Here is a 14432-nt window from a genome sequence, read left to right as displayed (position 1 = left end):
AACAACCCAAACAAAAATATACTCACAATATACTGAGTTTCATACATTTTAAACTATTTACCTTTGGTGAAGAAATCTTCACATATACTATGATGGGAGCCAAAGAAGTTTTACTAAGTTGAGTTGGGTGATTAATGGTATCAGCATCAAGTACTACCAATTGCAATGTTCGTGCTAATTCAAAGATCCGCTCAATTTCACTCTGAACTTCAGCTGTAAAGGAAAACAAAAGGAAAATGACTGTTTGTTCGATACAACATAATTAGGTTTAATAATATTACAGTTACCATACGCAGAGAAAAATCAAGCCCTTATCTGCTCACACTACAGTTTCTCCAACCTTGACACAAGAAATCTAAAACTCACTTTAGCACTTATAAAAATGTATGTGATACTGGGTACAACCCTTTATATCCTTGTGGCTGGATAGTACTTCATCATGTAAAGTACATAAATAAGATTGATGTGAAAAGCAAAAAATAACATGTTTCTCCTAAGTGCTCCCAAACCCTGCCATCATCTCCTGGTTTTATAATCTGGTCCCTAAACACTGTAATATTATAGCTCAAGATTAGGGTCAACATCTTCCATGCAGAAAGTCATGATCCTCCTACAATAATAAGGTCTCTGTAAAGCACATCAAAGCTTTCTCAAGATATATGCACACTATATCAGGGACCAAATAAAATAAAATATCTTAATCACTGGTTAGAATAGAGAATTTAAAAAAACTGAGGAAGGGAATGCTTGAATTAAGCTTGACTTAAGCTCGGCCACTGTAAATTACTTGGGGCTGCATCCCAGCCTATCATTTTTTATTTGCTCACCATGCAACCTCAGAATAGATCCAGCAATATGTAAATTAGCTTATTCCTGCTCTAACAGAAAAAAGTTCCTCACAAACTGCCAAGCCAGGTCCTCTCTGAACCAAGTAACCTAAAGCCATTGGAATGACAGGCTGGAATTTGGCCCTCAAACGTTACCAGTGGCAATCGGTTGTACAACAGTGCAACACCATATACCCAACAGTTATGCCTAGACTTGGACCCTGTACCCCCTGTGAGATAGGACTCAAGCTACACTCAGCTTTGCTTCTGCTCCTGTTCAGAGGGAGCCTAGTTTGAAAGTTCAGGTCGGACTGTTCCTACTGAAGTAGGATCAAGGCTGCTTGGAGATGGCTAGTTCTTGTCTAAGGTGGCATATGGGTAAAAGAACGATGGACTGAATGCAGCCATGATAATGGACTCTCCATTAGTTAATGTAATGGTGCTCACTGAGGAATAGGAGCACCTGAATATCTACCCTTGTGTTTTGAAGAGTTGCTTGGAGCAGTGGCAGGGCCCACAAGGCCCTGTTTGGGACAGAAAGTTCAGCCTTTGAGCAGGATGAATCAGTCTTGGACCATAGGGCGAAGCTTTCATCATGTCACTTTCAGGTCAGAGCTTTTGAGTTAACATGGAAGTTTACTTTGGGTGCTAAGTGGTTTCTTGGCAACCTAGTGTAAAGTAAGAAATATGCATTTTGACTACAATGTTTCTGCTTCTTTTTTGTTCAAATATTATGATTTGCAATATATTTGGCAGGTTTATTATGAATCTATAGGTCTAATGTCTTTATCATTAAACATATGTTAAAGCGAATAGTCCTCACTCCTTGATAGTGAAAAGAAAAAAAATAAATGCTTGGTAAAATAATATGTTATTAGTAGTGAATTTACATAAAATGTGTTGTGTTGCTAAATGGTGCAGGCCTAACTTCATCGTTATGACAGACCTGACTTTTAATACTGTCATATCTTTGTAAAGATTGCTGTAGGTACGTATAGAACAAACAGTTTTACGGTGAGCATCTTCTGGTGCACAAACGAGGCTAGGTGCGTTAGAACAACATGATCTAGTCTGGGTTCAGCAGGTTACTTGCCCCTTTGACTTTTTTCCTAGAGTACATTTTGCTCCTCTAGTAGTTTAAAAGAGCCATTTAGGAGGGGATTCAATTTGTCTTTCCACCGGCCATGTTGTAAATATTTTAAATTATGTGCACTGTGTGCAGTTGTGTTCGTATTAAAATCTTTTTATTCTTTTTAAAAGAAAACACAATTTGGACCATGATTTATTGAGTGCTATTGGATGTGTTGCTGAGTTGTGAGTTTCTAGCACACCCTTCCTCCCAGAATCAGACATGGACTGCTCTTCCTTGCTAACCTTAGAGTCAAGTGATAAAAAGGGGTTACTTGGTCCCAGTCTCGAGGTCTGCAGTACGAATACTCAAAGACATGAGAGACTAACGATCTCCAGATGACACAGTTGGTGTCTAATAACATCTGACAGCTCTGGGATCTGGGATCTGTGGATTGAAAGTTTTCACACACACTAAATCAAAGGTCTAAGGAAAATAAAACATCTCACTTACTAACATTTCTAGTACTTTCTAGATGCTTGCAGAATCAGTCATTTGCCTTGTGTTTAGTATAGCTTTACATGACGTTCTGGAAATTACTACTTGAAAAATACTTGCCACAACAAGGTGCTTCAGTATTGACTGTGTAGTGACTCTGTCACAGCCTTGTTTAGGGGGGCATGGGACTCGCAGGAGTGTCTGAGCCCAACAAAGGTGGTTGAGGCCTTTTACCCCTGATGTCCCGGGGACCATCCTACTATGGGCCCTGCTCAACTGGGTCAATCACCACCTTCTGCATCTGACTCTCAGTTGGGTAGCGTAGCTTGATCATTCAAGGTTTCTTCAGGTTAAGCTCAGATACAGATCAGTGAATACAACTCATAACTCAACGTGCGGCCGGCATGATAATAAATCAATGTCTAGTCAAATACTTGTTTTGGTATAAAAATAATTATTTTAATTCAAAACGTACACATGTAAAGGTAAACAACATTCAGAAAGCAATAACACAATTCCCTTGAGGTCCGGGCTCCAGTAATTGTCAAGCCACTCCCTGTCGTCCCACCTCTAGAGCAATGGGTTTGCTGTTATTGCCCATTCACTCATGGCTGCATCCAGGGAGTGCAAACTAAAAGGCCGTACTCAAGAGTTCCTCCCTCGGACTCTGCAAGGAAGTTCAAGTTTTAGAGTCTGGCTAATAGCAGCATCAATTGTAATATGTCCCCCGGGGTTCCGAAGGCCCAGTTCTCGGCTTACCTGCTCTGGTGGCCAAGTACCTTGCAGTGGTGCAGTACAGTCCTGTTCTGGATTGGTTGAGTAGGGGCGCTCGTTGCCACACATGGCAACACCTAGCAGGCGCCGGCTGTCTTCCTTGAGCTGTGCTACCTGCAGAACCCGGACACGCAGTGCTCCAGCGGTCGTGTGTTAAGTCTTTCCTTCCCTTGGCAAAGCGTGGGGGTGGATTCCTTGTTCTGACGGCTTAAATGGGGGCAATCTACAAGCTGAATTTGATTCCAACTTGATCACAACGGTTTCCTAGCCCTGGGCACTGACCCGGAACTCTTGGCTTCAGTGTCTTCTATGGACCCTCCTGACATACTGAGTCGCCACTCTGGCTTCACACGCCGGTCAAGCTAGCCTTATGTGGATGGTAACAGCGGCCCCCTCCTAGCATACGGGGTTGCCAAGTTACTTCAGCACAACCGCCAAATCAATGAAGGGATGTGTGCTTCCACCATAGGCTTTAAATACACACATGCAGGATCTCAAAGTCAAAATAGGCACACAGGCAACAGCCTGATCAGTGCAGAAATGAGTTTCTGCCACCATAGATGTTTGGCACTTAGCTGCAGCTCCTTCTGACATAAGGGGTCACCCAGTTCAATACGCAAACTAGCAGTGGCCTGATCGGCGCAGGGTGCTCAACTCTCCCACTTCACTCCTGCAAATCAGTTTATGGTGGCACCTCATTACATATGGGGTCACAGATAAAGTCTAATACACGGTCTACAGCCCATGGAGTACAGGCTGGATTCCTCACATCTCACCCACAGTTCTCATGCTAGGACTCCCTCCTGGGCCTCGCTCCCTCCATTGCTCTTCTCTTCCTCATGGACACATCAGTCTTGTTGAGCAGGGAGATGCTGGTGCTCCAGGTTCCAGAGAAGTGATCTTGGCTTCTTTGGATGATGGTCCCTCAGCATGAAGACTAGGAGGCTGGTCACAGGTGGACATCTTGAAGAGCTTCCCCACCCTCTCACAGCCTGGCTGGCTGCTTGGCAGATGACAAAGTTAGATGTATCAATTCCCCTACTTATAATTATTTTCCAAACACCAAATGTGATTTAGGGACTGGACCTTTAACGTTTTGCATTGGGGTTCTGCTTCTTTGAAATCAACATCTTCCCCCTTGCTTCTTCCTATGTAAGGATGTCTGTCACAGCAGGCAGGACTCCGAAGCTGATTAATCCACAAAAAGAATAATGGGAGTGACCAGAGTTCAGTCACAGTGATATGGGCATTAAAGGTTAAACCTGGGCCCTCAGCCCTACCCTTTATGAATCACTTATCATCCTCATCTCACTCCACCTAAGATGTGTCAAAGCACTTCCTTGTAATCTGTTACTGCATCAAAAAGCCCTCGGAAATGAACAAGGTGAGCTTGGCTCCCACTCTCCCAGGGCTTACCTCACCGAGCTTATGGGAGTGAAACAATATACAATTCTCTTTAGGGGGAATCCTCTACTTCTCATGTTTTCACGCGGCAGGCCTGGGCTTCCTAAAATAGAACCAGAGATCCTCCATGTTATGTATCAGTGCAGGCACTTCTGCACTCAGTGTACATCCACAGCACACTATGAAGTACTGTTGTCCTCATGTATTATGCTACCACCAGCTTTTCCACATGCAGCACCCACACTCAGTCTGTGAACACTGATCAGCACTATAATCTCTCTGTACTGCCCCAGAGAGTGTTATTTAAAAGCACAACCTGCCAGCACACACACACACACATTATTATGTGTCCACTGTACCACACTTCACATATACACTCAGCAATTTTTTTTATCATGCACACACTTCCAAGTCAACCTGATGTAGGACGGGGTGAGTCAAACACAGAGCAGTGGAACTTTTAATAAGGTGAGTGAGCCTGTAGGCCTCACTCCAGTTACAAAGGGAGAAAAGGTCCTGTTCATTAGTACTGATCCCTACGCAGTATGCTACCACCACTGTGCATGTGTTATTTAACTCCTGGGGAAGACAGCAAGTAGCCGTCCACCACTATGAGGATAGTGCTTTGGGCACCCCTCCCAGTCCAACAAGACCGATATCTGTGAGACAGGCATACATCTTGGCCCACACACATGATCCAAGTTTGCCTATGACAGAAGATCAGCATTAGGGATCCAGACCACAACACAGTTGGGGATTCAGGGCAGGGGTACATGTCTCTCACCATGCAGAGGACTTTTATGTCTCAAAAGACTGCTTTCCACTGTGGAGTATATACTGTGTGGTCTCCTAGGAGCTGGCTGTGGGTGCACCTCATAAGTGACAAAATGCTCACTTAGGTGGCAGGAAGCAATATGACAAGGGTGTGAATTTGGTACTCGTTTGGTCGATGGGACTTGCGGGGTTTTTATAAGTGTGGTGCATGAGAGATCCCTGACATGATGGGTGGACTTTACTGAGACTCATGGAGTTGTTTTGATAACCCTTAGCTGTATGGGGAAGCTGACTGAGGCCAATATCCAGGACTTTGTATAGATCTAAAGATTCTGATGTCTGGTATCATCTTCAATTAGAAGCCTTATCATGTTTATCATGCAAGCCATTTTGGTTACTCATCTGGCATTCAGTTGGATCTCGTCTACAATGCTAAGTAACATGTCTAACAAAAGACGTCTGCCTGCTGACATGTTGGGCTTATGGTAGTTCATTACAGTTTACCTTGTTACAATTTGAAGGGTATAGGATTTATTACACAAGAAATATTCAGTGCATGCCATGCTTACTTGCAGTGAAGGTTCACCATTAATGTGATCTAACCATCAGATGTTTCCACTATGGAGGTGAGTAATTAGCTCTAAGTCAGTTTTTTTACTATTTGTCCTCTGCATTTTCATCCAAACTATTACCATCATCAGGTGCTACTTTAACAATATTGTGACCCTTTCCCAGCCTTTTATGTATATCAGTTGATGTAGATTCAGACACATATTGTTTCCAGGACATTTTGTAAACAGATGGTGTGGGACCTGGAGTGAAAATTAGGTGGAAGAGCTGCTCAGTCTCAATATGAACTGTGGCTGAACTATAAAGTTAAATACATTTGGAAAAGAAGGTTCCTGTGGAAATACTTGGCTTACCCTTGGTAGCTTGGCACAAGTGACTTCCCTTATTTTATTTTATTGTTTTTTTTCTTAGGGCTAAATCTAGACTTGTAAAGGAGTGGAGTGCTGCACAAAGCAATAAGACACATGTCCTGTATGATGGAAGAAGTATGAAATAAGATGAAAACAATTTCTATCAGAGAGAATAGGAAGAGGGATGGGATACCATTTAGGAAGATATGAAAATATAGAATATGCTTAAACTTTCTTCAGTTGATGATTAATAGGGCCACTCCATTAAAATCTGCTCTAGTTGGCCCCAGTGATGATTCTAGAAGGCCATCAATGGAAGAAGGTTACAACTGAGTTTGACTGCTATGAGTAATAACTTGATTCTGTTATAAACCATAAGGATGGTATATGGATAACTTGCTTTGTTGGTTTCAATGAATATTTTAGGTCCTGTGTGCTGGTTTCAGTGAGGTAAGGATTCTTTGAGAGTTGGATGTTTTAAGTTCGCTGAAGTGCCTTTTGTTAGCAGTCAGTTCCTAGGAGTACTAAGGTGCACAGTGTTCTGGTCTGACTATTCACATATGTAATGACATATATGTATTTTAAAGTCTTAACGCAATCATTCATTATTTTTACATGTGTGCCAGGTGATGAAATCACAAATTTCTAAGAGAGTCTCGAACAAGGCAGTCTTAAATGATAGTGTGGTTACTACAGACAGATTTTGTTGTCCTGTTAAATGGGTGCTGTGGAGGTTCAAAATGGAAACTAATTGCTAGATGGTCAATCCATTCTAAAGGAAGCAGCACTTGAAAAACACAAAAAGGGTGATGTCCAGGCTGAGGTTTTAACCCTTTGAATGACCTAGGATGAGGGCCTGGTATGTCATTTTTAGTGAATTATTACTAACAAGAATTAAATCTTGCGTTGTGGTCCACTAGGAGGTTGAAGTTATGAAGGTAAGTGATATTGGGGTAAAATATTGTTTTTGAAAAGATGAAGTCCAAGAAGGCAGAAATGTAAAATGTTAGTTGTGTCCTATCCAGGAGGGGATAGAAAAGATGGACTGTGTTGGAGAAGGCAGGTCTGAACCCCTTTTGTGGGGTAATTCCACGCTATATAAAACTCAACTCATCAAATCAGATAAGTATAAAAGATGTGATTTTAAAAGAGCGGATGGTAAAAACAAAGTTGAACTCGTTTTGTGTGGGCGTGGGTGTTGTGGAAATTATCAGTGTCTGGTCCAAGTTAGTCAAAGACAACAGTTGTGGTAATGAAGAGAACAGCTTGGTCGTTGAGGGATATTAGGCCAGCAATATCAGATGCATGACTGTACAGCAAGTGCTAATGAGTGTGAGTGGAAAGGGGGGTGTGGAGGTGGGAAGTATTGGCTGTCATGATGTGGATTAGCTTTTTATGATATGTTGAGGGGATGTTGTGAAGCCTCCTAGGGTGAGATTGGAGAGTTCAGTCTGCTTGCTCCCAGAGTTCCCAGCCTTTCAGTACAAATCCCCAATATTAGAGAGGCAGAGAGAGAGAGAGAGTGAGAGCGATTGGGCAGAGAGTTAGGTGTTTCAAACCCTTCATTTAGCCAGGACACCAGCCACTGCCAAGTCCCGGTTGGCACTGATGGTTCTTCTTGCAAGATCTTGAGTCCTATTCACCCTGTGGACTTCTGGACATCAGCTTTCCTGACTATTAGGAATTTCTTTTAGCTCTGGTGTTTGAAGTGGAAGCAGATGTCCTTCAAGTGACTCAAGATTGTATCTTCTGAAGTCTCTTCTGGTCATTGTCAGGTTCCAGCAGCATTCTGATTACCTGATTGTGGGAGTCCTGAGTTATAGGGCTAAGCACTGAATTACTGCACAATTTCTAAACTGTCCATTCTTTATGCTTCAGCACATTTCACATTTTCTGGAGTAAGCTATCAGAGGGATCATTGTTTCTAGTTTTTCCCAAATGGTTGAAGAGCAACTCAGGTTAAGTGCCATGTTTTGGCTCCCTAGGTCTGCAGCTGGGTTTTCCAATTCTAATCAGGCACATTATTCTCCCATCAAAGAGAAACTCCCTCAGACTGGTCACCCTTGGAGTGAGGTGCCAATATCTCTATGGGATAGCTGTCTTGAAAAGACCATCACTACCAGAACAAGAATAACAAAATATTATGTCTGCCTTAGGGTTGGACAGTCATGCACAACTTCACTTTGCCCCTCACAACTCCTGTTAAGTATAGGTTTGGGCGCCCATAGAGGGACTTTTAGGCAAAACACCACTGTCTCCTAACAATCTAATAAGTATTTCACACCTTTTCATGGGCTATGGGCTGAGTTTTCCAATGATTAGTAAACTGTTACAAGAATGACAATTCTATTATGGTCTTTGCTCCATAGCTTTGAATAGGCTTTTTAAATAAAGATCATTACTGTCAGGAAAATACTTCTATTGTCTATGTAATAACAGCACTTTGGTGCCACTGTTATTACTGAAACTTGACATTTAGAGCTACTACTGAACCATGGCCATTGGCATAAATTACATGTATCACTTCTGATGATTACACAACTGAGCCTTTTGATCTTCACAATGCACCACACAGTTGATCTAATAATTACATATTCTGGCCTTAACATGTTAAAATGGTTTAGTGTGACATGTGACCACTGAGGTCATAACTATCACACAGCTGGTTGTCAATCCTGTTGCCAAGAATTATTTTATTTCACATGTTGGTGACAAAAGGCCACTCTGCAGCCCAGATGGAGTATTTCACTTTAGTGCAACTTGTAAAATTTTACATTCTTAAACATAGAATTATTTTAAAGCTAAATATGACAACTGGTTCATGCCAATCAGTTGCCATGTTTTTAAAAGTAGGAGACACACAGTGAGAGGTGTTCAGCACAGTCTCACTGCCCACAGGTCACATGCAATGAAATGAATGTAAATAATCTTACTGCCCACAGGTCAATAAATGCCAGATAGCTAGCCAAAAAGATGGGAGATATATAAAAAGTTGGATTTTCCTATTGATGGCTTCACGCCGGATGGGGGGGGCTTCCATTTCCAAAGGGTCAGCATTACATACTTTGAAAACAGTGGTACAGATCTCCCTCACATTCTTAGTTGATAATTTGGGCACCCATTTAGAACGCCTCAATTTGGATGTTTGTGGAGTCAATATTACATTTGAGTAAATTATAATAACCAAATAGTTTAAAACCTAGATCATTTCTATTGACCCCATGTTCAGTGTGATGCAGCTTTCTTTTTAAATGATTTTTTTTGCCATAAACTCATGTAGCTGGGCATGCATATAGCTACGTATATTAATATATAAAATAGAAATGAGGCAAGTATACATCCTTGAGATACACCTTTCTCAATGAGAAAAACCTATGCAATGTGTGATATTTCCCTGTCTCACTGTAGATATTGTATAATGGCATTATTCTAATGTTCTCATTATTCTGTTAATGGCAAAGTTCATCAGGATATAGCTTATAGTTAATCCTGCTGTATGCTAAGCAGTCCATTTCTAGTTTCTGCCTAAAATGCTGTTTTCAGCGCATTATGGCCAGAACAGCCCTTGCATGGATGTGAAACATTGATTTGTCTTATTAATTTCTGACATAAAAAAATATTATACTCTTTGTTGATGAATTGAAAAAAGCTACACAGAAATTAACATGAAGCAATTCATCAAATGTCAAAGACAGCCCACTGAGAAAAAAATCTGATTGACATCAGTACACATCTAGCGGCCATGCACATTTATTAAACCAAACATGAAAGGTGTGCTTTAGTCTGAATTCCTAAAGATAAAACTTAATGTTGGTTATAAAAATATATGTAATAATTTCAGTATATTAAAAAGACCGTCAATGTGAAAAATGAGCAGTTAATTTTACAACTGCTTGAGAATTACTGCTGAAACCTTGAAGTTTTTAACAAAGACATTTTGGCAAAAAAACATTTTTTTCTAAAACAAAAAAAATCAAATCATTTAAGTAAAAAAGAAGACAACTGAGCACTCTGTAAACACGTAACATTGTACTACTCTATCTGCAGAAAATTCTTTGAAATTAAATTTTGTACACCTCAAGTCATAGATATTTCAGGTACTTACCTAAACTTGACCTTGTGTTAGATCGTTCTATTATTGCATGTTTACTAGGATTGTTTAATACTGAACGTTTGGCAAGTGAGATGTCCGCTGTGACACGTGTAATGGATATCCTAGTGAAAAACAAAGAGAAAGCATTTCATGTGACACCTTGCATGATGCTAATTATAACAAACCAGTATTTACTCTGTATTCTAAACCATAGCAGTCCTAGTGGTTATCATTTAGTGAGAGTGTAAGGAAGAAAAAGAGAAGTTATGTTAGTAAGAGACCAGGTTACTTTGTAAGATTTAAGCATTTGTATTGCTCAATTCAGTTCTGTTTGGGTGTGCATTAGAGCTTGTCCCTGCTGTAAAGAATTCCTGCCTTGTGTTTGTTTAATGCAGAAGAAGTGATAGCAGAGACAGTACAAAAAAGTTGATTGAGTTTTAAAACCACTGTTTAAGACTTGAAAAGTGGTCTGCATTATGTCTCTGTTTCCCTTATTATTTCAGCAGCTTACCTTGATGAATTGGGCCTACTTTATTGTATGGCTGCATGTTGGGGAGGGTGTTCCAGGTCTTGGCGGTGATGTGGGAGAAGGATCTTCCTCCGGCTGTGGTTTTCCGCATGCAGGGGACGTTGGCGAGGGCCTGGCCGGCGGAGCGAAGATGTCTGGCGGGAGTGTAGAAGGAGAGTCTGTGGTTGAGGTAGGCTGGTCCGACGTCATGCAGGGCCTTGTAGGTGTGGGTCAGGAGCTTGAAGGTGATTCTCTTGTCGATAGGCAGCCAGTGTAGGTCTCTCAGAAGGGCGGAGGGGCCCCTGTGTCGAGGGGCATTCTTTGTTAGAAGGGCAGAGGCGTTCTGGACGCGCTGTAGTCTTTTTCATGTCTCGGCGGTGGTTCTGGTGTAGAGTGCATTGCTGCAGTAGAGGCGGCTGGTGACGAGTGCCCGGGTGACTGTTCTTCTGGCTTCGGTAGGGATCCACTTGCAGATTTTACGAAGCATGCGCAGGGTTTGGAAGCAACCCGATGAGAAGGCGCTCACCTGTCGGTCCACTGAGAGCGATGAGTCTAAGATGACGCTGAGGTTGGGGGTGTGGTCATGGGGGCGTTTCCGAGGGAGGTGGGCCACCAGGAATCGTTCCAGGCGGAGTGTGTGGAGCCGAGGATGAGGACTTCTTTTTTGTCCGAGTTCAGTTAGAGGCAAATGTCTTTCATCCAGGTGGCGACTGCTTTCATTCCTTTGTGGAGATTGTTCTTCGCAGTGGTCGGGTTGTTGGTGAGGGAGACTATCAGTTGGGTGTCGTCGGCATAAGAGACGATGTTGAGTGCGTGCCTTCTGACGATGGCGGCCAGTGGGGTCCTGTAGAGGTTCAAGAGGGTGTGACTCAGCGAGGATCCTTGAGGGACGCCACAGCTGATCTTGGTGGCTTCTGAGAGAAAGGAGGGGGGAGTGGAGCCTTCTGTGTTCTGCCAGTGAGGAACAAAAAGAGCCATGGCAGAGCTGAGTCTCGGATGCTGGCGTCGTGGATATGGGTGCGTAGCATGTGAGACTGTGTTGAAGGCGGCAGAAAGGCCCAGGAGGATGAGGGCGACGGTCTTGCCTCAGTTGAGGAGGGTGCGGGTGTCGTCTGTGGCGGCGAGGAGGGCTGTCTCAGTGCTATGGTTGCTTCTGAATCCTGACCGATAGGGGTCCAGGATGCTGCTGGATTTCAGGAAGGCGGTGAGTTGCTTGTTGACTGCTTTCTCAATGCCTTTGGCCAGAAAGGGGAGCAGGGAGATGGGCCGGAAGTTCTTGAGGTCTTTCGGGTCGTCGGTGGGTTTCTTCAGAAGAGGACTGATCTCGGCGTGTTTCCAACTCTCTGGGAAGGTGGCAGGTTCGAAGGAGGGGTTGATGGTATGCTGGAGTTTGGATGCAAGATGTCACTGGCTTTGTTGAAGATGTGGTGAGGGCAGGGGTGGGTGGGCACTCCTGAGTGGATGGTTGCCACAATGCGGGTCTCGTTGTCTGTGATGTTGCTCCAGCGGAGGAGGGCGTGGGGCATGGTGACGCTTCGGTCGACGGGTTGGTGGTGAACTCTCATAAATGTCTGCGATCTTGTGGTGGAAGTAGTTGGTGAGGTTTTTGCAGAGTTCTTGCGACGGGGGGATGTTGGTGGAGTTGGGGTTGGTGAACTCTTTGATGACGGTAAAAGGTTCCTTGCTGTTGTTGGCGTTTTTAATGATGCGTTGTTGCAGGGCAAGTTTTTTGGTGGTCCTAATGAGCGGGTGGTGCAGATTGACAGCTTTTTGAAGGTTTCATGATTTGTCGGTGCACCATTTTCTCTCTAGACATCTGCAGATCTGCTTTGATTCTTTGAGTGCGGGGGTGAACCAGTATGCTTTCTTGGCTGTACCTTTGTAGTGGGGTGTCTTGAGAGGGGCGAGGGTGTTGGCATAGTCGTTGATCCATTTGTGGAGGTTGTGTGCGGCAGTGCTGACATCGTCGTCGGTTGGGGGGGGTGCTGCGTTGAGGCTGGTGGTGAGCTGTGCTTCAGTGACCTTCTCCAATTTCTGCGGGGAAGTTGGGGAGCGTGGTGTCAACCGATGGGTTTGTTGAAGGTGAACTGAATGCAGCGGTGGTCGGTCCACTGGAGTTTGGTGGTGTGGCTGATGGAGACGTGGCTGCTGGTGGAGAAAATGGGGTCTAGTGTGTGACCGGCCGAGTGAGCGTGTACGGTGACGAGTTGCTTGAGTCCGAGGTTGGCGAGGTTTTTGTTGAGGGTGGTGGAGTTGTCATTTCCAGGTGGAAGTTGAGGTCTCCCAGTAGGATGTAGTCTTTGGATGTAAGAGCGTGGCTGGTGGCTAGGTCAGCAATGGTGTCGCAGAAAGGGGGACGCGGGCCCGGCGGCCTGTAGATGAGGGTGCCAGTGACACTTTGTGTAGTACCTCTAGACAGCCACAAATACAGGAAGGTTAAGTGTGTCTGACACTTATGACTGTCTCTTAAGGTACCAAACAAACCACTTTTATGCCTCATTATGTACCAAGGTGTCCAATAGTGCCTTGTTGGGTGTAATCAAAGTGATTGTTCTGGTTAGCAGAATGGATTTCTATATGTGCCAACCTACATTTTGGAATATTCTTGACTATTGTACACTAACAAAATATACATTTTAATTTCACAATAAATTATTGGGTTATCATTATTAGTTTTCCTGTAGGCACTATGGTGTACTGCATATGAAATATATTAAACATATATATAACAACTGAGTATTCAAATAAACCACATTGGTACTAATAATTGTGTCAACAACTATGCAAGCATATCTTAAATTTGAAGGATAATTTTTCTGTTTTGCTTTGTACACACTCTACTGATCATGTATTTGCTAAACCATACATACATACATAGTGATAGGCTTGCTGTATTGGATTGTGATAGAACATGTGTTTGAGAAACCCTTTTTTCTTGAATAATGTGTAACAATGTTAACAGTGAACAGGAAATAATGCATTTCACAAATAAATCTGAATATGTGAATTAAACTGTACTTACCGCCCCTCAAATCTATGTTTCAAAAAATCGAACAATGCTTTCTGCATCATATCCGTTACCTAAAGAGAATAAAAAACATCATAACCGTTTATAAGAATATACACAGGACTGTGACAAACGGTTATGCTGAATTTTTAAAGGTTAACATTGAACCAGTCATGCAATCCTACACAGAGATGATCTCATTACACTTAAGTAGTCCACCACTAACCACTTGTGCACCTATTGGCTTTGAACATCCATTGTATGTGAACCAGGAATAACAATCATAAAAACCATGTGTGTTCCCATTATATGATACATTGATTACTTCAAATTGAAATATTATAAACCTGAACTCCTAAAGCTTATTTCTGCTTAAGACAGTCATAGGCCTGGGGGCATAGCTGGATTGATTAAAGTTTCTCATACTGAAGACAACTTTTGAATCAGCTTATGCCTGAAATGATAGTCTTAGGATTGATTAAAGCCAAGGCAAAACTGTTGATCTAGTAGAGCCATTTTTTTAGCTTAAGACTGTCGGTTCTGTTGATCACCTTGTGA

At 42.7% G+C, this 14432-nt stretch overlaps 1 protein-coding gene across 9 annotated transcripts in view; it reads right to left on the bottom strand.

Annotated features, from left to right (window-relative positions):
• Positions 1–14432, bottom strand: part of CACNB2 (calcium voltage-gated channel auxiliary subunit beta 2) — an 890619-nt gene that overhangs the window by 50300 nt on the left and 825887 nt on the right. For all 9 annotated transcript variants that reach the window (XM_069211768.1, XM_069211763.1, XM_069211764.1 and 6 more), the window contains 3 exons: positions 13890–13948; positions 10372–10481; positions 62–213 (listed from right to left, as the gene is read on the bottom strand). In XM_069211768.1, coding sequence (XP_069067869.1) covers positions 62–213; positions 10372–10481; positions 13890–13948 — 321 coding nt within the window. The remainder of the gene's footprint in view (positions 1–61; positions 214–10371; positions 10482–13889; positions 13949–14432) is intronic.

This window comes from Pleurodeles waltl, chromosome 10 (genome assembly GCF_031143425.1).
Source record: "Pleurodeles waltl isolate 20211129_DDA chromosome 10, aPleWal1.hap1.20221129, whole genome shotgun sequence".
NCBI lineage: Eukaryota > Metazoa > Chordata > Amphibia > Caudata > Salamandridae > Pleurodeles > Pleurodeles waltl.
This window is presented reverse-complemented; position numbering and strand designations above follow the sequence as displayed.